Raw genomic sequence first — 20,673 nt, forward strand, 5'->3', positions numbered from 1 at the left:
ACAGGGCTAGGCTCCAAAATAGAAGCCATTAATCAATAAAGAATTACTGTCATTAATTAAATGCATAATGTATGTATTGAGCTGGGCCTTTGTGCCTGGCTTTTGTGCTAGGTTCCAGGAAAACAGTGGAGAACAAGACAGGCAGGTTTCCTCCCTCAAGGTGCGTTTACAGCCTGATTGAGATATCGTAGTAGGCCTGCACTGTCAGAGGACACTGGGTGGTTATAGCTAGAGGGACCGATGTGGTGACTACTGCTGTGAGACTGGTTCTCTCTAGGCTGGGTTTCTGAAGCTCTCCTCTACAGCTGAGTATGGTTGGAAGCTGGGACCAGGTGATAACGGGCCAGCTGTGACACTGTCACTCAGAAAGAGATCGACTGACCCGGACCACGACTGAGCCTCTGTCTGTGGCTACTGGGCAGCCATGAACTTGACCCCAGCCTCAGAAACCATGACTGATTGAGACCGAAAAACCATGGCTGGTGGATGTGTTTCTGGAGCGGGATATAAAATGCATCGTTTGATGAAAGTTATTATCCACTGTTCAGAAGCTAAAACCAGTAACTGAAAGTAGCAAAAGGCAATATTTGATGGGGCGGAACCTGCAGACGCGGGCCGTTCCTCCCGCGACCGAGAGATCCGCCCGGCCCCTTTTCCCATTGCTCCAGTCCGGCGCCCGAGAGGGAGAACTTCCGGTGCGCTTCCGCGGTGCCTGAGACTGAGGCAAGACCCAAGTCGGTGAGCGCGGCTTCCTGTCCTCTTTTAACTCCTCTGCTTTCTTTGTCTGTGTGGTCCGGCCACCCCTCTTCCCAGCTCGGGATCGCGGAGGGCCCTGCACTAGGGCACCTAGCGGGGACTGGGACATCCCCGTCTGTGGGCCGGTGGTGGGACCCACCTGTCTCTACAGGCCTTGCTCCCTGAGAAACCGTCACCAGATACACCGTCGCCAGGACTTCCTGGGGCACCCGCGGTAACTTGGTTTTTTTCGTAACTTTAGAACTTGCGGGCCGGAGGCCGTGGCTCCGCCTGACGTGGTTCTGAGCTACTCTCTGTAACTTCGGCTAAGGTCTTTTCTCCGAACCGAGGCTTTGTTTCTTATCTACAAAATGGGTATCATGCTTTTATTAAACAAATGTTTACCATGTGTCTCATATGTGCTAGAGATACAAAAGACCCACGTGTCCTGGAGATGACAGCCCTCTATTAACATTTGCAAAATTGCAGCTGTGATAAGTGACATGGAAAGATATAAGGCGCCGTGAGAGCGAATTACAGGAGAACTGACTTAGACCCGGTCAAAGAAGCTTTACTGAGGAGATGAATACTGAGCAGGATCAGAAAAATGATTTGAGAAAGAGGGGAGGGAAGAGTTTTCTATCAGGGAAGCCTCCTGTTTGAGGGTCTGAAAGAGGTCAGTTTGGCTGCAGCACAGAGCGTGTGGGGGAAAGCATGGTATGACACAAGCTGGAGGAGTTGCCAGGGACCAGACCACGCAGGCCTTCCTTGTAGGTCACGGTAGGAATTTAGTTTGCCAAGAGCCACGTGAGAAGCCTCTCAGAGGATATTAAGTATGGGTGGTGACATGCGTAGATGAGTGCTTTGAGAAGGTCACTCCAGCTATTGGATGGAGAAGGGATTGAAGGGGCGATCACTCTCTGGGTGAGGGATATGGTAGCTTAGATTAAGGAGGTGGTAGAGAGAAGTGGGTGGATGCGGCTTTCTGCCTCCCAAGGCATCTTCTTCGTGCCAGGCCATGTGCCAGCTGCTGAAGATATAGTGAGGAGAATTACAGTCTCGTGGAAATAGAAGGAAAGGAATGGCATTATCAAGGAGGGGCATACAGATGCCACCAGGGAAGATGGCTAATTGATGAGCAGTTATTCTAAATGCGATAGTTGTTCATCTAGCAAATATTTATTAAGTACCTTCTGAATTCAAGATTAGGAAAATGATATAAATTATTCAGAGCAGTGGCTTTCAGACTTTTTTGATTGTGACCTACAGTAACAAATACATTTTATGTTGTGACCAAGAGTCCATTCAAACACACAAAGCTTCAGAAAACAGTACTTAGCTTTAATATTTATGATGTACTCTGATTTTTAAAAATTCTGTCCTTTTATTTAAAAAAATTAATGCTGGCTGAGATTCCCTAAAATGATCTCTTGACCCATTAACAGGTTGTGACTTGCAGTTTGGAAAAATAATGCTGATTTAGAGTGAGAGTCATTTGTGGTGGGTATTGGGTTAAGACAATAAAATATGTCCTTAACATTTTTGGAAAAGGGTTGCTCTTCCTTTCCTCATGGTTTTATTTTGCTTTGTTTGTTTAAATAAAATGAGTAAAAAGGATTAAACAGGCAGCTGGTCCTTCTGTTTGTGAAGGTTTGGGGCCTTGTTTGTATGTCTGGCTAGATTGGAAGTGCCTAGAGGGCAGTAACTGTCTCACTCTGCGAATGTTTCTGTTAGTGCCTGGCAAAGATCCTGGCACAGTGCAGGCATTCCAGGGTTATTTGTTGAATTGAATAGATAGGTGTCTTGGGACGAGAGGGTTAGATAATTGTCCTGTTTAAATTAGTTCATGTTGGAACCATTCTTTTTTTTATTTGGCTGTGCCAGGTCTTTTTTTTTTTTTTAAAAACAACACCTTTTATTAATTAATTAATTTTTTTTTTTGCTGTGTTGGGTCTTGGTTTCTGTGCGAGGGCTTTCTCTAGTTGTGGCGAGCGGGGGCCACTCTTCATCGCGGTACGTGGGCCTCTCACTATCATGGCCTCTCTTGTTACAGAGCACAAGCTCCAGACACGCAGGCTCAGTAGTTGTGGCTCACAGGCCTAGTTGCTCCGCGGCATGTGGGATCCTCCCAGACCAGGGCCCAAACCCGTGTCCCCTGCATTAGCAGGCGGATTCTCAACCACTGCGCCACCAGGGAAGCCCTGGAACCATTCTTATAAATACAGAGGCAGTGTGTGTCTGCTTACAGAAGTTTTATCAGTGTGTCCTCATGGGTAGTTCAGAGGTAGACAAAATAAATGTTCTATGGTCTTTCTCTTCGGATCCAAGGCCAGCTGTGCTTCCTGGATCCCTTCTGGGTGAGCAGTCCAGAGCTGCTACTGACTGTGAACCCTTTGGGAAGTCGTTTCACTCCCTGGACTTCAGGTTTTTTATAAGTAAGAGAAGAAGGGTGTGGTTGTGGTTGAAAAGCTCTTTCACTGCCCAAACCTTTTGTGAATTTTAGATACTGAGCACCCACTTTCCACCTTTGGTCCATTTCTGGGCCTTCCCTGAGGCTTATAGGAAACTGAGTGGGTGCTTCTCAACTCTTCTGGGGACTCTCCAGCAATAGGTTTTAGACAGAGTTAGAGTTTAAGACAGTTTAGGCAGAGTTATAGTTAGAATGGACCAGCCAAGCTTTCTCTGCCTTCATCCTCTGTTGTGAGAAGGAGATCTGAGAGTAGATCCTGAGTGAACAGTGGAAAGAACACTGGCCTGGAGGGCAGGGTACCCAGGTTCTAACTGGGTCCTCTGTGACCTTGAACATGTCACTTTTCTTTAACTGATTGTCTTTCCAGCTGTGAAGTGAGTGTTCTTGCTCATTAAACCAAAACACAAAACCCCTCTTCTCTTTGAGTCTTATTTTCTTCATCTGTAGAACAATGCAGGGTTGTGGTGAAAATTAAGGGAGATAATTACGTCAGGGGTCTAGTTCAATATCTAGCACATAGAGAATGCTCAGCAAATGAAGCATCCTTCCCCAGGTTCTGATTAACTCTGATATATTTCTTTTTCAGCTGTTCTGGAAAACTAGAAAAGTTTTCTTTTTGGTCACTCACCACTGGTCCCATGGCTGCCATGCAGATGGATCCTGAGCTTGCCAAGCACCTCTTCTTTGAAGGGGCCACTGTGGTCATCCTGAATATGCCCAAGGGGACAGAGTTTGGCATTGACTACAACTCCTGGGAGGTGGGGCCCAAGTTCCGGGGTGTGAAGATGATCCCTCCAGGCATCCACTTCCTCCACTACAGCTCTGTGGACAAGGCTAATCCCAGGGAGGTGGGCCCCCGTATGGGCTTCTTCCTTAGCCTACAGCAGCGGGGGCTGAAGGTCCTGCGCTGGGATGCAGTCCAGGAAGAGGTAGACCTGTCCCCAGCCCCAGAGGCTGTGGTGGAGGCCATGAGGGCCAACCTCCAGGAGCTGGACCAGTTCCTGGGACCTTACCCATATGCTACACTCAAGAAGTGGATCTCACTAACCAACTTCATCAGCGAGGCCACAGTGGAGAAGCTCCAGCCCGAGAGTCGGCAGATCTGTGCCTTCTCAGAGGTGCTGCCTGTGCTCTCCATGAAGTACACCAAGGACCGGGTGGAGCAGAATCTACCCCGCTGCGGCACTGAGTGCAAAAGCTACCAGGAAGGCCTGGCCCGGCTGCCCGAGATGAAGCCCAGACCCGGCACAGAGATCCGCTTCTCCGAGCTGCCCACACAGATGTTCCCGGCAGGTGCCACGCCAGCCGAGATAACCAGGCACAGCATGGACCTGAGCTATGCTCTGGAGACCGTGCTCAGCAAGCAGTTCCCCCAAAGTCCCCAGGACGTGCTAGGTGAGGAGGAACAAGGCTTTGAGAGTGGGCCAGGGGAGGTGTATATAGTAGGAGGGCTTGAGAACAAGGAGTACATCTTGGGTTATCTAGTCCAGTGGTTCCTAAAACTGGCTAGGAGGCGGTCTTGCCCAGAATGCTTGTTAAAGATACAGATCCCCAGGTCTTACCCCTGGAGGATGATTCAAGAGATCTGGATTGGGGCCCCAGCAATTTATCTCTCTGTCTACCTAACAGACAAGCACTGTGGGTGAACCTGATGCAGACAGTCCTGGGTTTGTGTACTGGTGGCGTGGCCCAGCCTCCGTGCCACCGCGTCGTACAGATTGAGGTCCACAGAGGGAAAGGATTTGGCTGCCAAGTGGTGTAGTCGAAGTGAGACCAAAGCCTAGGGCTCCTGGTTCCCAGGCCCAGCCGTGTTCCTGGGGGCCTCCCACCTCCCCCCTCAGTTTGCTCCTGACTCTCTCAAGGCTTCATCCAGAACAGTGATTTTCTTTTTCTATTTTTTTAAAGGTCCAATTCTTTTTCTTTAAATTTTTAAAATTTTATTTTAAAAAAATTTTGGCTGCATCAGGTCTTAGTTGTGGCACGTGGAATCTTTCATTGTGGTGTGTGGGCTTCTCTCTAGCTGTGGCACGCAGGCTGCAGACTGTGCGGGCTCAGTAGTTGTGGTGCACAGGCTCTCCTCTAGTTGTGGGGCACGGCCTTCAGAGCACGTGGGCTAAGTAGTTGTGGCGCATGGGCTCAGTTGCCCCATGGCATGTGGGATCTTAGTTCCCCAACCAGGGATCGAACCCACGTGCCCTGCATTGGAAGGTGGATTCTTAACCACTGGACCACCAGGGAAGTCCCAGTGATTTTCTTTTAATTGTCATAGTTTTTATTGTTGTTTTCCCCCCTTATTACAAAAAAATAACATATATTCATCCTAGAAGAAAAACAAAAATAAAATTCCAAATCCCACCACCTAGAAATAACCATTGTTTTGCACTTTGTTGTACTTATTTTCCATCTTTTAGGTATATATTTATATGTATATGTATTTCTCAGTTTAATATATTTTTGTGTTTCCTTTTAGTCTTTTTTTATTCAATTATGTGTTTTTGTATATATAATATTTTTACAAAAACAAGACTACAGTATATTATTCTGTAATTTGCTTTAATGTAAACATTTTTCCATGTCACTGAAATGGTCACTTCTCTTTAGTGGCTACTTATGTTCCATAGTAATTGAACCAACCCCTGTTGATGGATCTTTAAGATGTCCCTATTTTCCCTATTATAAGTGGCGTCTAATGAATGTCCTTGTGTGCCCTTCTGCATACATTTCGGGGTGAAATTGTTGGATCAGAGTGTACATGTTGCCAGGAGAAGGTCATGCATCCTTGCCAGCTGGTGAGGCTGTTGCCCATCACCTTTGACATGGCATTTGATATGGCAGTTTAGCAAAGGTCTCTTCCAACTGGATAGTTGAAAAATGACATCTTGTTTCAATTTATATTTCTTCGATTACTAGTGACAGCAAACATTTGTCACATCTTTAATAGTTGTTAATATTTTTTCTTGTATAAGTTGTCCAATATTTACATCTTTTTCTATTGGAAGATCAGTGAGAATTTTGAATATAGGGCCTTTTACATAATAGGCTTAGCTGATAAAAAGGGACATTTTATGGGGTGTCTATTTTCATTTAATAAGTAACACTTGAAATTCTGGCTTAAAAATAAACAGAAAAAAAAATGAACAGAAATCCTGTTTTCTACCTCTTAAACATTTCAGTTCTTCAAAGTAATCTTGTGAAAAGGTCTGTTTCAGGGATTACTGTATCTTCATGACAGTCCTTTGAAATTATTTCTGATCTCATAATTTAATTTTAGACTGAGCCAGAAATGTATGAATTTAGACAAATGCCCTAAATTCAGAGAATAAGCTCGTATTTTCACAAACTAACGAGGTAAAGCCAACTGAAGAAGCAAATCATTAACCTCTAGAAAAGGTTAAATTTTCTAACCTATAGAAAGTTTAACTATATTTTGAAAATATTGATCAGATGTTCAAAATATCTAGACTAGGTAGCTATCCACACAAATCAAACTTGGTTCCACAAGCCTAGGAACAGAGAACTAGTTTTTCCAGGTCTCCAGAGGTGACAGATCAGACACCATGCATTTAAAGAGGTATTTAGTGTTGAGTACATCTGTTCTTTTTATGGCCCACACGTAGATATACCACAGAAGCCCTCCTTAAATTTGAAGCCAGAGAGAGCGTCTCTGATCAGCAACAGTTTATCTTGGCAACTAGAGACCCAGCTGCTTGCCCAAGGACGATGGCTTCTGGATTACCAGGTCTCTGTTTGAGACAGGGATCTGGTGGGAATGTGGGAATAATAACTAAGATTTCTTGAGTGATACTTTGTGCCAGGCATTATGCTAAATGCTTTATATATACTATATTGATTCATTTAATCTTCACTACAACCCTCAAATAAGGAAATTGAAGCATAAACAGATTAAGTAACGTGCCCAAAGTCACACAGCTGCTAAGTGGTGGAGCTGAGATTTGAACCTATGCATTTTGGCTCCAGAGCCCATGCTCTTAACCACAGGCTGCTCATAGAGATCAAATCACAGAGCCCTGTGATTAAACAAAGAAAAATAATTTGGCTGGCAGGCTAACCCTGGAACAAGTACTCCTGAATTTTCTTGTTCAGGGAGGCTCTAGGACTGTTCCTACCCAATAGAAATCTGTTTTAGGGCTTCCCTGGTGGCGTAGTGGTTAAGAATCTGCCTGCCAATGCAGGGGACATGGGTTCAAGCCCTGGTCCGGGAAAATCCCACATGCCACGGAGCAACTAAGCCCGCGAGCCACAGCTACTGAAGCCACACTACTGAAGCCCATGCGCCTAGAGCTGGTGCTCTGCAACAGGAGAAGCCACCACAATGAGAAGCCCATGCACAGCAACGAAGACCCAATGCAGCCCAAAATAAATGAATAAAATAAATAAATTTTAAAAAGAAATCTGTTTTATCTTTCCATTGTTCAGTTGCTAAGCATTAGATGTGTGACCTTGGGCAATTTGCTTGACCTCATCTATGAAATGAGGCAAATACCACCTTCCCTGATCACCTTGTGGAGTTGGGCTGAGGATTATGTGGTGTAATGCAGCATTTCCCTGACCCTGAAGCAGACCGTGTGCATCAGAAGCACCCGGGAAGCTTGTTAGAGCTACAGATACTGAGGCCCCATCATCTGTCCTCAACCAGGATCTCTGGTGGTGAGGCTTGGGCAGCTTTATTTTTAACAAGTTCTCTTAGTATTTCAGATGGGCAGCCAGTTTGGGGATCCACTTGGCATAATATCCATGGACACATTTTGTAAACTTGTTAAATGCTAGGCAAATACTACGTGTGCCTCTTCTCTTGTACTCAGATATCACAGAAATCCAAAACCAGTTTGGTTTCTCATGGCTTGAGTTTATAGCAGTTCAGCAAACTTTTATTGAGCAGCTGCTAGGTGCAAAACCCTGTGCCGGGCTCTGGAAGAGTGACAAGGATAGAAAGCCACTTATTGCTGAGGCCCAGTGGAACTGGAGGCTTAGTAGTGTCAGCCAGTACTCCTGTCCCTCAGGATCATTTCTCCTCTCTGCACCTTTCAGGTGAACTCCAGTTTGCCTTTGTGTGCTTCCTGCTGGGGAACGTGTACGAGGCATTCGAGCACTGGAAGCAGCTCCTGAACCTTCTGTGCCGGTCAGAAGAGGCCATGGTGAAGCACCACACCCTTTACGTCAACCTCATCTCCATCCTGTACCACCAGCTTGGCGAGATCCCCGCCGACTTCTTTGTGGACATTGTCTCCCAGGACAACTTCCTCACCAGCACCTTACAGGTGAGCAGGCTTTTGGCTGACACCCAAGTGGGTCAGAATTAAGGCCAGGGTGTGTGAAAGTACCCTTGGAGGCTTACCTTTTTTTTTTGCTCTTCTTTCCTGAGCCAAGTTGTCTTCATTTCAGTTTCCTAATAGTAGGCTGTTCCCTGGTTCTCTCTCTCCTGCTTGATTATAAGCTCCTTAATTCCAGAGACCCTCTCTCCTTCTCTCTGCCTCGCCCCCCAAGGTGCCTAGCACTGGGGTACTCGGAATTTGAGTCAGCCCCACCCCTTGAGCAACTCGGCTCAAAACAGTTTTTATTTCTGCCTCCCTGTAGCTGTAAGTTGCTGCAAACCAGTAGGACAGAGTTTTGAAGCTAGTTATTCCCAGGGAAACATCTGCAGCTCCTTAGATCTCATTTAGGCATTAAAGTAACTTTGATTTCCTGTTCAAACAAAATGTGCCAGTTTCTTCAGAGATTCTCTGACAGAAAAAGTGAAATTTGCTTTTAACTCAGCAATTAAATTTTCATTATGAGTGATAATTAGGGAAGAAGCTTCAAACAACTTACAATCTCCATCCTGTGCTATTTCCTCCCTTTGCAAACAGATTAGCTTCCTTTATGTTCTTGGGACAGCCTCTGTCACTCACATTGTGTAACTTTCTCAAGTATAGAAGAGGCAGAAGCTGCAGGCTGTCAGTTTCCATACTTTCTGTTTCATGACTTTTTTTTCACTGTGTGTGAGACCCCCACAGGCCTGCTCCTTAAAAGGTGGCTATTCACTAACCTCCCACTCCCACCCATGGTAAGGGAAGGAATGAACAGTCATTAAATGCCTGTTGGCATTTAATAGGCACCATGCTTATCTCTTTATATGGGTTCCCTCATTTAATCTCTCTGGAGCACGTGAGATGGAGGATTTTTCCCATTTTACAAATGAGAACACTGAAACTCTAAAAGATTAAATCATTAATATAAGGTCACACAGCTGGTAGGTGGCAGAGTCAGGATTTGTACCCAGGCCTGAGTCTTGGTTTAAGGCCTATGCTTATGCCCCTACATACCGAATACAGTGTAGATCCCCCCCCCACCGAAAAGAGTCTTGATTGACATTAGTGGACATACCTATCAGGGGCCTGTTTCTCAGAGATACAGAATACTTTTCTAAAACCAGCATTCTGTTGGAAGAGTCCCTGTGATCAGGCAGCTGACATAAACCTCTGAAGTTGAAGGACTTGTGTGGACCATGGGGATGAGTCAGTCAGGCTGATGGTTTGAGCCTGGTGTATTCCACTTCATGAGAGTTATAAAACTGCCCTTTTATTGGTTCTTGATATCACAGAGAAATTAAATCCCTTTAGCCTTCCTCTGCAGGGGAAATCGCCCCAGTTACTGGGTCATGGGTTGCAGAGCAGTAGGAGGCAGCAGCCTGCTAACTGGCCTCTGGCAGCGGGAATACGTGCTGCCCTTGTGATATGCCCTAGTGCTGTCGTGCAAACATAGGAGGGCCGCAGTGTGTCGTTGGCTGTCCAACCGTTGTCAGCATGACCAGCAGCTGAGCTCTCATTGCTGAGGCTTTGTTGCCAGCAATGATTTACAAAGCAGAAAGGGCCCAGCTGGATTGCTCGATGTCCAGGTAGGGTGTGCAAAGCTGATGATTAGAAGAATTTTGTCTTTGGACTTTTCACCAAGAAAATTTGATGTCATTATTTGGAAAAATCCAGGACATGTGCCTTAAAAAAAATATATCAACACCTGTTTTTTTTTGTTTTTTCTTTTTATAAATTTATTTTATTTATATTTGGTTGTGCTGGGTCTTCGTCACTGCGCGCAGGCTTTCTTTAGTTGAGGCGAGCGGGGGCTACTTTTCATTGTGGTGCACGTGTTTCTCATTGTGGTGGCTTCTCTTGCTGTGGAGCACAAGCTCTAGGCGCATGGGCCTCAGTAGTTGTGGCACGCGGGCTCAGCAGTTGTGGCACATGGGCTTAGTTGCTACGCGGCATGTGGGATCTTCCCGGACCAGGGCTCGAACCCGTGTCCCCTGCATTGGCAGGCGGACTCTCAACCACTGCGCCACCAGGGAAGCCCCTGTTTTTTGTTTTTTAAAGCACATTCTCTGCATTCAAAGACCTTATTCTTTTTTTGTTTTTTTTTAAATTAATTTATTTATTTTTGCTGTGTTGGGTCTTCATTTCTGTGCGAGGGCTTTCTCTAGTTGTGGCAAGTGGGAGCTACTCTTCATCGCGGTGCGCTGGCCTCTCACTATCGCGGCCTCTCTTGTTGGGGAGCACAGGCTCCAGATGCGCAGGCTTAGTACTTGTGGCTCACGGGCTTAGTTGCTCCGCGGCATGTGGGATCCTCCCAGACCAGGGCTCGGACCCGTGTCCCCTGCATTAGCAGGCAGATTCTCAACCACTGCGCCACCAGGGAAGCCCCCTCAACACCTGTTTTTTAAGCATTCTTTCTTTATATGCAACGTTCTTCTCGGAGTGTTGAGGAATATGTATATGAGTTAGCTTGTTTCTTAGAGGTACAGAGCACTTTTCTAAAACCAGCATACTGTTGGAAGAGTCCATGTGATCAGGCAGCTGACATAAAACTCTGAAAGTCGAAGAACTTGTGCAGAAGCTTCTCTTCATTGATTTAGCAGGCGTTTGCTGTGCACCTGTTGTATACAAGGCCCTGTTCTAGGATGGGAAATGTAGCTCTGGGCAAGACAGACAGAGTCCCTGACTTGGAGTTTAGATTTTGGTGGGAAAGTAAACAAATGAATTAACCAGATAACTCCAGGTAGCCCTAAGTGTTTTAGAAGGCAGTACCATTTTCCTAACCCGGGCCTTTTGGTCTCATCTAGACTGCATCAGAGTTTATGAACTTCCATGTTTACCCCCATCAGTCCATCTGTCTCCCACACTGCCACCAAAATGCACCTCTGATTCTATTTCTCTGTGGTCCTCGTTGCCTAAAAAGTTACAAGCCCAAACCTAGGTGATAATACCCATTCTGATCAGGCTCCTAATCTGTTCTCCAGCTTTTCCTTCCTTTCCCTATTTTCCACCATCAACTCCAGCAGTAGTGGTCTCCTTGCAAGTTGCCAGACATGCCATGCTGTTCCATGCCTTCCTCTTTTTTTTTAATTGTAAAAAATACGTAACATGAGATTTACCCCCTTGATTTTTTAAGTGTACAGTACAGTACTGTTAACTATAAGCAGAGAGGATCTCTAGAACTTTTTCATCTGGCACGACTGAAACTTTATACCCATGTTTCATGTCTGCTTAACTGAACCTGATTTTCCCTCCGCCTGTACTTGTTGATCCTACAGGATGCCCTCTAGGCATCCGTCTCTGTGGTGCCATCCCTGATATCTCCCTCCTTTCCATACTATGAGCCTACTTTGTCCGTGTCACTGTTATATTGCACAGGCTGTGCTTGTGAAATGTATGTATTGTCCGCCTGACTTCCCCACTGAGCCATGGGCTTTTACCAGAAGCCTATTTTTTGTTCATCTGGTTATATTCAACACCTACTTGAGGCCTAGCACTGATCTCACTTTGTGTTATTGGGTGTTTTTAGTGCATAATTCCTGTGGCAGTGTGAACAGATGACCCTGCTATGACAGGTGTAAACAGTGAAGTCTGGTCAAAGGGCATTAGGAGCACCAGAGAGGGGTTGGTTGGTTCATTCAGGCTGGAGTTGAGAGTTGAGGAGACAGAGAGTCAGGAATGGCGTTTTTGTGAAGGAGGGCATTTGATCATGAGCTTGAAGGATGATACAGATTTCAATGGGCAAAATGCGGAAAGGGTATTTCAAAACTCTTCTCTTTTTTGATGGCAAGTTTCACTGCTGCCATCTTGGCAGTGAGATCCTGTCACCCTACACACAGGCACTCACTCCGGGTGTTTGTGAGTGAATGAATCAGCCCATAAAAGCCTTCCTTAGCCAGCCACCTGCTCTCCCCGCAGGTCATCAAGTAAGTAGAACTGGCTTTCTTACTTCAGAGTTTAAATGACTGCTACACATGGAGAGGGACTGGTGTTTGTGTGTGAGCACTTAAAGACAGCCACATTAGCTTGTGTAAAATCAGTGACATGATGCCCTCTGCCAGTAGAGGCCCCTTTGAATAGATGCCACTGATTTTTACAAAGCCCATGGATTAGCTTGAATAAAAATTATTTGTTTGATAAAAATAGATACAGTTTTTTCTTTTATTTGAAGCAACTTGAGTCATCATAATTTGTTTAAAACCAATGAAAGGATAATCTGAATTTAATAGTATGTTATAAAGTGAATTATGTACAAAATAAGAATTCTTATTACTGATTGCATAGCATTTAGGCATATAGTCATGTAACCTGGTTTTTTTAATACTTTTAGTCGCAATAGGCCACTAAGTAGGCTCTCCAGCTGCATTTAGCCACGCAATAGGCTCTCCAGCTTCATTTCTTGCCAGTATTCAAAATGCTAGTGTCCACCTTTAAGTCTCGAGGGAAAACACTAGCTCTGACAATGATGTCTGTAGTACCGGCATACCTTGGAGATATTGTGGGTTAGGTGCTGGGCTACCACAATAAAGTGAATATCACCAGAAGTGAGTCACATGAATTTTTTGGTTTCCCAGTGCATATAAAAGTCATGTTTACTCTATACATAGTCTATTAAGTGTGCAGTAGCATTATGTCTTAAAAGAAAATACCTTAGTGAAGCACTTTATTGCTAAAAAATGCTAACCGTCATCTGCGCCCTCAGTGAGTCGTAATCTTTTTTTTTTAACATCTTTATTGGAGTATCATTTCCTTACAATGGTGTGTTAGTTTCTGCTTTATAACAAAGTGAATCAGCTATACATATATATATATATTGGGTAGTATAGTTGTTTTCACAATGTTGATTCTTCCAATCCAAGAACATGGTCTATCTCTCCATCTGTTTGTATCATCTTTAATTTCTTTCATCAGTGTCTTATAGTTTTCTGCATACAGGTCTTTTGTCTCCTTAGGTAGGTTTATTCCTAGGTATAGTCATAATGTTTTTGGTTTGAAATATTTTGAGAATTACCAGAATATGACACAGACACAAAGTGAGCAAATGCTGTTGGGAAAATGGTGCTGATAGACTTGCTCAATGCAGGGTTGCCACAGACCTTCATTTTGTAAGAAATGCAATACCTGAGAAGTGCAATAAAACAGCATATGCCTGTGTTTTTGTCAAAACACCAGCTCTGATAAATTTCACCTGCCTACTCCTGCACCTCCTGCCATCAACTATCACTTCTGCACACTTACTGTGCATTATTTCATTTAGCCCTCACAACAATGCTAGAAGTTAAGTATATAATCCCATTTTACAGATGAGAAGACAGGAACAGGGAGGTCACATAATTTTGCCTGAGTTTGTCAGAGCTAGTGGATGGCAAGGCTGAACTTTGATTCTAAAGCCCACTGTGGTGGGCTCCCATATATGATTAGAGCCCCAGATGAAACATCCCAAATTCTTTAAACTGACCTCAGAAAACATGATTCTGCTGCTTTTCGCCTTGGTAATTGTTGTGAAGTGATAGTCTTGCTTTTAACACCACTTACTTCTTCTGCAAGTGGAAATAAAATGTACTACCTTTGGCTAGTTTCATTCTAAGTTGAATAATCATGTGGGAATTGAAAAAATTAGGAAATTTCATCTTTTTGGTCTAGCCACAAAATAGGATAAGCAGTGACTCAGCTATCTACCGTGGTATTTTGAATTTCTCAAGGTGACCTGGCTGAACTCAATTTATTTTACTGGGGTTTAAAAGAAAGCTTTCACATTTCTGACTAAAGTACAATTTTACAATATATAGACTTAATGGTAAAAGTATTAATACCTTTTTTTTTAATTTGAAGAAAAATACCCAATGGGTGTTCTTTTAGTTCTAAAGTGCAGATGTTTGTGAAACGTTATTATCCTTTTTCAAAAGTATTTTTAAAATATCCAGGATTAATATTCCCATATTAAGATGATTCATTTCTCAGTGATTTTAAAAAGTTTACTTGTTTCACTTAAGTAAATAAAATAACCAGATCATTACTAAATTTATATAAGAAGGCATACAATTAATCTAAAAACAAGAGAATCAAAGTAAATTGTTGTTTGGAAACCAGATACTGTCTAAACATCTCTTCTGAATTGTGAATTTTTAAAATAACAAGTTTGTAAACTATAGGGACAAAAATAGATGAATGGATGCCAGGGGCTAGGGTCAAGGGGAGGATTTGATCTGTAAGGGGCAGTGTGAGGGAATATTTTTGGAGTGATGGAACGGTTCAGTATCCTGATTGTGATGGTATATGGGCCTTTAAACTCATAGACTGGATACCAAAAGAAAAAGCTATAAACAGATACCTATCTTGATTACATCATATAGTGGTTGCATGGGTGTATACATTTATCAAAACAAATTGAACACTTAAAATGGATGAATTTAATTGTATGTAAATTATGCCTCAATAAAGTTGGTTTTTTAAAACAGGCAACCTAGGCTGTGACCTGGGTCCTGGAGGCCTGCAGAAGAGACAGTTCCAGAAGCACCTGGTCTCCAAGCCCCTTGGTTCCCCATAGGACACGGCTGAAAATATCAAGGATGTATTATGTCTGTGTCAAGACAAAAAGAAGGTTTTGGTAGGGAAGAAGGATTTCGATTTGCCTACTGGGACTGGATCTTGCTTGACATTTATCACTTACTCAGCATTTATCACCATCCTTATCTGTACAATGGGAATAGTAATTTCCTATCCTACCTCCCAGTTTGTAGTAAAGATTAGACTGACAAGTTCTTTAAAAAGGACGTAGCACTTTTCAAATTAGAAGCCTTATTTTTCAGACTGAAGCCTTCAGTTATACCTGCCTCTAGTTGATGTTACCCCCATGGCGATGTTGGAGAGGTGGGTGGGAAGGATGAATGACGAGTATGCACCCAGCCTGTTCCAGTCTCTCACTGCTGGCCATCCCTACATCTCATTCATATCCATTCAGTGAGCATCCTGTGGGCCCCAACTCTATGCCAGGCCCTGGGCGATCTGCTGTGTGGGTCACATTGATAATTAGGAAGTGACCCCTACTCTGAAGGGGCACAGGTCACTGTGATGCAAGCAGAGTGTGAGAAATGCCATAAGGGATGCCCAGGCACAGTACTGGGGGAACAGAGGTTGGAGCAGTTCCTTTCAGCTTGGGCTTTTATAAGAGAACTGTCACAAGGAGATGGCTTGTGAGCCGGTGGCATTCAGGGGCCTGGTAAATAAGCCACGTCCTCCCCAGGACGAGTCCCTTATTCTGTCCAGCACCATCATGTAATTATCGAGCAATCATTTGGTACAGGCACTGTGCAAAAGGGACCCAGAAATAGATTTTCATAGAACGTATGATCTTCTTCATTCTTTTGTTCATTAAACATCCAATGGGTCCTTTTTATATGGCAGACTCTGTGCCAGGGGAGTGGGATGCAGGTAGGAAAAGGAGTCTCTGCTTTGGGGTTGCTCCTTGTCTCTTGGGAGTGCTCAATGGTAAATGGACGGTTACTGACTGAGAGTGAGGCTATGTCCCAAGTAACCCTGGGCACCGGGGGAGCACAGAGGAGCACCTGTTCCGTCTTTGGTCTGGGAAGACATCCCAAAGGAGGTGGCATCTGAACTGAGCTTGGGTCACTAGTAGAAATTAGTAGGTGAAGGAGGAGAAAGCAGCGGTGGAGAAAGGTGTTATAAGCAGAGGGAAAAGCCTGTGTGAGTAGAGGCACAGAAGCGGCAATGGAGCATGTTTGGGCAGCTGCTCAACGTGGCAGGAGAGGAAGGGCTGTGTAGAGAGTAGTACAATCTACCGTGTAAGGAGGGAGAACAGGAAGAGGCTTTTGCTAATTCAGCCAGCAGGCCCCCGCCCCCAGGACCTCTGGGGGCAGACCCATGGGTGCACAGGGCCTCCAGCACTAATGCTGTTTGAAACAAGGCTTCTCTGCTTCCCATACCAGGCCCCTCCCCAGGGTTCAGCCAGCCTCACGTTCAGTGCTCCAGAGCAAGCTCCATTAGCTGCCTATGGACGGGCCACCAGCTTCCCCACTGCCCTCTCACCAGTGAGCTCACACAGCCCCTCTAATTAGTTATTGATCTGGTATTCTGTTGTAGCTGTGCTTCCTGCTCCTGTATTTAGTCAGTTCCCAAGTAATGAAACCAAATTCTGTAACCCCCCACCTTCTGCTTCTGAACTCCCCTCCCCGTCACTTCAGTCCCTGCTACCACCCCAACAAAGTGTCTCCAAACAAAGACCACTGACCATGAGCCTCACTCCTGCTAACAGAAAGACAGTGGAGAGGCGGTTAGGAGGGGTGTGTCCCTGGAAGCAGCTGCAGAGTACACCTGTTACCTTTGTCAGGTCAAGGCCCCTGGAGCCCAGATTCCTTCCATGGTGGCCTGCGGGCCAGCTGTGACACGAAGGTGATGTGGATCAGATTGATGCTTTCACCTTCATGCTGCTGTGTCTGGGGTGGTCTTGCAGGGAGCCAACGGGTAGTCTGGAAAAAACTGCTCCTTCCTTTCTGGTAATTTTGACCTGGCCATTTAACTCCCCTCAGCCTCCATTTCCATAAAATAGGCATCCTAGTGTGTCTTCCCAGGGCCTTGTGAGGATCCATTGGACTACTCTATGAAACTTCTTTGAGAACAATAAAATAGTGTGAGAAGGAGTAATGGGTTTGCTGTCATTCTTAGAGAAGTGGTTGAGATCCGGGACAATCTGGAATGGAGTTTCAAAGGTAGGGAAAATTACTCTGTTTGCCCCTGCCCATGTTTATATTAGATGAAACTGAATTTAAAAGAACATCAAAACAAGGGATTAATATCCAGAATATATAAAGAACTTCGATCACTCAACAACACAAATAAAAAAACCTGATCAAAAAAGGGCAAAAAGGGCTTCCCTGGTGGCGCAGTGGTTGAGAGTCCGCCTGCCAATGCAGGGGACACGGGTTCGTGCCCCGGTCCGGAAAGATCCCACATGCCGTGGAGCGGCTGGGCCTGTGAGCCATGGCCGCTGAGCCTGCGCGTCCGGAGCCTGTGCTCCGCAACAGGAGAGGCCACAGCAGTGAGAGGCCCGCATACCGCCAAAAAAAAAAAAAAAAAAAAAAGGCAAAGGACTTGAACACACACTTCTTCAAAGAAGACATACAAATGGCCAACAAGCACATAAAGTGAGGGCCCCCCAACCCCAAAAAAAAAAAAAAAAAAAAAGGGCAAAGGACTGGAACAGACTTTTCTCTAAGGAAGATATACACATGGGCAATAAATACATGAAAAGATATTCAGCATCACTAATCCTTAGGGAAAGGCAAATCAAAACACAATCAGACACCACACCCATTTGGGTAGCTATTGTAAACAAACAAACAAAAACAAAATAACAGATACTGAAGAGATTGTAGAGAAATTGGAACCCTCGTTCATTGCTGATGGGAATGTAAAATGACAGCCACTGTGGAAAACAGTATGGTGGTTCCTCAGAACATTAAACAGAATTACCTTATGATCCAGAAACTCCACTTCTGGGTATGTACCCCAAAGAACTGAAAGCGGTGACTCTGCAAGAGATATTTTTATATCCGTGTTCATAGCAGCATTGTTTATAATAGCCAAAAGGTAGAAACAACCCAAATGGCCATTGACAGATGAGTGGGGGAAAAAATGTGGTATCTACATACAGTGGCATATCATTCAGCCTTAGAAAGGAAGGAAATTCTGGCACTTCCTACATGAGTGAACCTTGAGGACATTATGTTAAGTGAAGTAAGTCAGGCACAAAAGGACAAATATTGTGTGATTCCACTTATATGAGGTACCTAGGGTAGTCAGATTCATAGAGAGAAAGTAGAATGGTGGTTACCAGGGGCTGGAAGCGGGGAATGGGGAGTTAATGGGTGTCGTTTCAGTTGGGCAAGATGAAAAAGTTCTGGAGATGGTTGGTGGTGATGGTTGTGTAATAATGTAAATATACTTAATGCCACTGGACTATACTCTTAACATGGTAAATATTATGTGTATTTAGTACAGTCTTTTAAATTATAATTTTTTAATGTTTAAAATGGTAGATTTTGTGTTATGTATATATTACCACAATTTAAAAAAACCAAAGCTTTTAAGGGGAATAGAAACCTCAGAATGGCAGCCTGGGGCCCATTTAGATTAGAGCAGCAGTTCACCCTCCCTGGGTTAGGGCCTGGGATTTTATGGGATCCAGGGGCTTATAAGCACCCCCATGCCTTTCTTAGTACCAGCTGGTATAGCTACTGCCTCTTTTTCTAAGTTACTGTCCAGGTGCCCAGTAGATCTCCCCGGAGAGCAGGGCCAGGGTGATGGCCCCGCTGGCCTTACTCTCAGTGGGGCATCTCTGCCCAAGATAGTAATTTTCCATTCTGGTCCTGCCCGAGCTTCTCAGCTGGGCTTGGACCTTCTTTCTTGGTTTGGGGGGAGCACAGTAGGTGTCCTGAGCCTGTGCCAGCAGCGGCTGATCCACCCACCCCGGAGAGCTGAACACCACGAGGAAATTTCCACAGCTTTCTCAGCCCCTCTGTGTTCTTAGGAGTGACTTATCCTCTGTTCTCTGTAGGTTTTCTTTTCATCTGCCTGCAGCGTTGCCGTGGATGCCACCCTGAGGCAGAAAGCTGAAAAGTTCCAAGCTCACCTAACCAAGAAGTTTCAGTGGGACTTTGAGGCGGAGCCTGAGGACTGCGCCCCGGTGGTGGTGGTTCTTCCCGAGGGCGTGGGGACTGGCTAACTGGAAAAGCTCTCAGCCAGAGGAGGCTCCTTCCCCACGGCTGCGGTCCTGGCTCCTCCATTCACCTGTCCTACTGGGACTTACTGGGGCAGCAGCCCTGCCAGGTTCTACAAAGATGGAGCCAGAATTCCCTCCTTCACCAATAAATAAGTTCCTTCAGTGCCAGAGAGGCTGTACCCCATCTAGAAGGCACATTTGTGGGTTCCCCGTCAGCCTGGCCTCGGTGCTATAACCTAACTGAATTCCAGATGAGCTCTTGGGAGAGACCTGCCTCAGCAGCAGCTTGCTTCCTTCCAGAAGAGAAGTTGAGCCCAAAGCCCAGGAGAACCGATTGTTTATTCCGTAGAATGGTTAGAAACCCTGGACTGCCCAGGAGTCTGAGATGTCAGTTGGTGACTTTTTCAAAGTTAATCAGAGGGTAATAGGGAGATGAGCCAGGATTTCTGCCTGCCCCTTGTTGGATGGGAATACGTCACAGAAAACATGGGTGTGTGACCACCCTGGAGCCCCAGGTTGGGGAGGGCATAACAGAAGACAGTTGGGTTGAATCTGACGAGTGGTCAGCTTTTGCTTTAAGTCCCTTTCTCCTGTCCAGAGGTCCCAGTGGATAATCTTTCAAGATCATTGCAGCCCCTGACCTCAGAGGCGTTGCTAGTGCCACACCCCTCCCATCTGCTCCGTTCTGAGGCCTCAGACCCAGAAGTGGGCCTTGGTGACCCTTTGTATGGCCCCATTCCTCACCGGAGCCAGCACGAGTGTTTCTGATGACCTGGAGATTCAACGACAAAGAGAAACGTTCTTGCTTTGTACAGGCTTCTTTGGCCCTGTTGAAGTTCTGTGCCTTTATTCAGAGCTCCAGAGATGACCTGGTCAGACTGGGTCCGCCCCCCGTCCTGCTGTGGGGCTGTCAGCCACAGGAGTGATGGTGCTCCGGTTTCCTGGGAGTCCTGAGGGCCCGTGCATCATACACACAGGCCCTGCCACCCTGACCTCAAACTGTTGTACTGTGATCAGAGTCCCTGTGCTGCTCTCTCCCAAGGCTGCGGCTCACACTAGGTTTCTGAATAAGAATCCCCTCTGGTTAAGACTTTCGGTTCCACTTGTCTCCTTGGAATTGTTTTTCCAAGAGCATAACATACATTAAAGTCTTGGAGTGGAGACTAAATCCCCTTGTGTGAGTCTCATAGTTCATCTGCCCAGTTCCCACCACAGCCAGGCACTGTCCTTAGATGCACATGTCCTCCCTACCGGGCACCAGGAGACCCTGCCCAACCTCTGCAGGCTCTGGAGGAGGCAAGTGGCCAGCGATGTCTCCTGTCACCAGCGGGGCTTCTGAGATGGGCACACCTGCAGGAATGATTGAGGCCCTGTATCTATATAGCAACCAGAAGGTTCACCTTGTATGAATTTGCTGTTCTTTT

The 20,673-nt window shown here is 45.3% G+C and overlaps 1 protein-coding gene across 2 annotated transcripts; it reads left to right on the plus strand.

Moving 5' to 3' along the window:
- The first annotated feature begins 688 nt into the window (after positions 1-688).
- Positions 689-20,413, plus strand: AAR2 (AAR2 splicing factor). Of its 2 annotated transcripts, none has more exons than XM_024743183.1 (4): positions 689-738; positions 3,792-4,600; positions 8,255-8,484; positions 19,085-20,413. In XM_024743183.1, exons 2-4 carry the CDS (start codon positions 3,844-3,846, stop codon positions 19,250-19,252), a joined length of 1,155 nt encoding a protein of 384 aa, XP_024598951.1. In that variant the 5' UTR covers positions 689-738; positions 3,792-3,843; the 3' UTR covers positions 19,253-20,413. The 2 variants fall into 2 exon arrangements, with proteins under 2 accessions (XP_024598951.1, XP_024598952.1); XM_024743184.1 differs by lacking the exon at positions 689-738 and adding an exon at positions 750-970.
- The last annotated feature ends 260 nt before the right edge of the window (positions 20,414-20,673 follow it).

Source organism: Neophocaena asiaeorientalis, unplaced genomic scaffold (genome assembly GCF_003031525.2).
Source record: "Neophocaena asiaeorientalis asiaeorientalis breed wild unplaced genomic scaffold, Neophocaena_asiaeorientalis_V1.1 scaffold82, whole genome shotgun sequence".
NCBI lineage: Eukaryota > Metazoa > Chordata > Mammalia > Artiodactyla > Phocoenidae > Neophocaena > Neophocaena asiaeorientalis.

What these genes read in the sequence shown, in the direction of transcription:
- AAR2 (XM_024743183.1), top strand. Translation starts at nt 3,844, where the DNA reads ATGGCTGCCATGCAGATGGATCCTGAGCTTGCCAAGCACCTCTTCTTT. An exon ending in AAGTCCCCAGGACGTGCTAG is followed by an intron (nt 4,601 to 8,254) that starts GTGAGGAGGAAC and finishes TGCACCTTTCAG; the next exon opens with GTGAACTCCAGTTTGCCTTT. An exon ending in TCCTCACCAGCACCTTACAG is followed by an intron (nt 8,485 to 19,084) that starts GTGAGCAGGCTT and finishes TGTTCTCTGTAG; the next exon opens with GTTTTCTTTTCATCTGCCTG.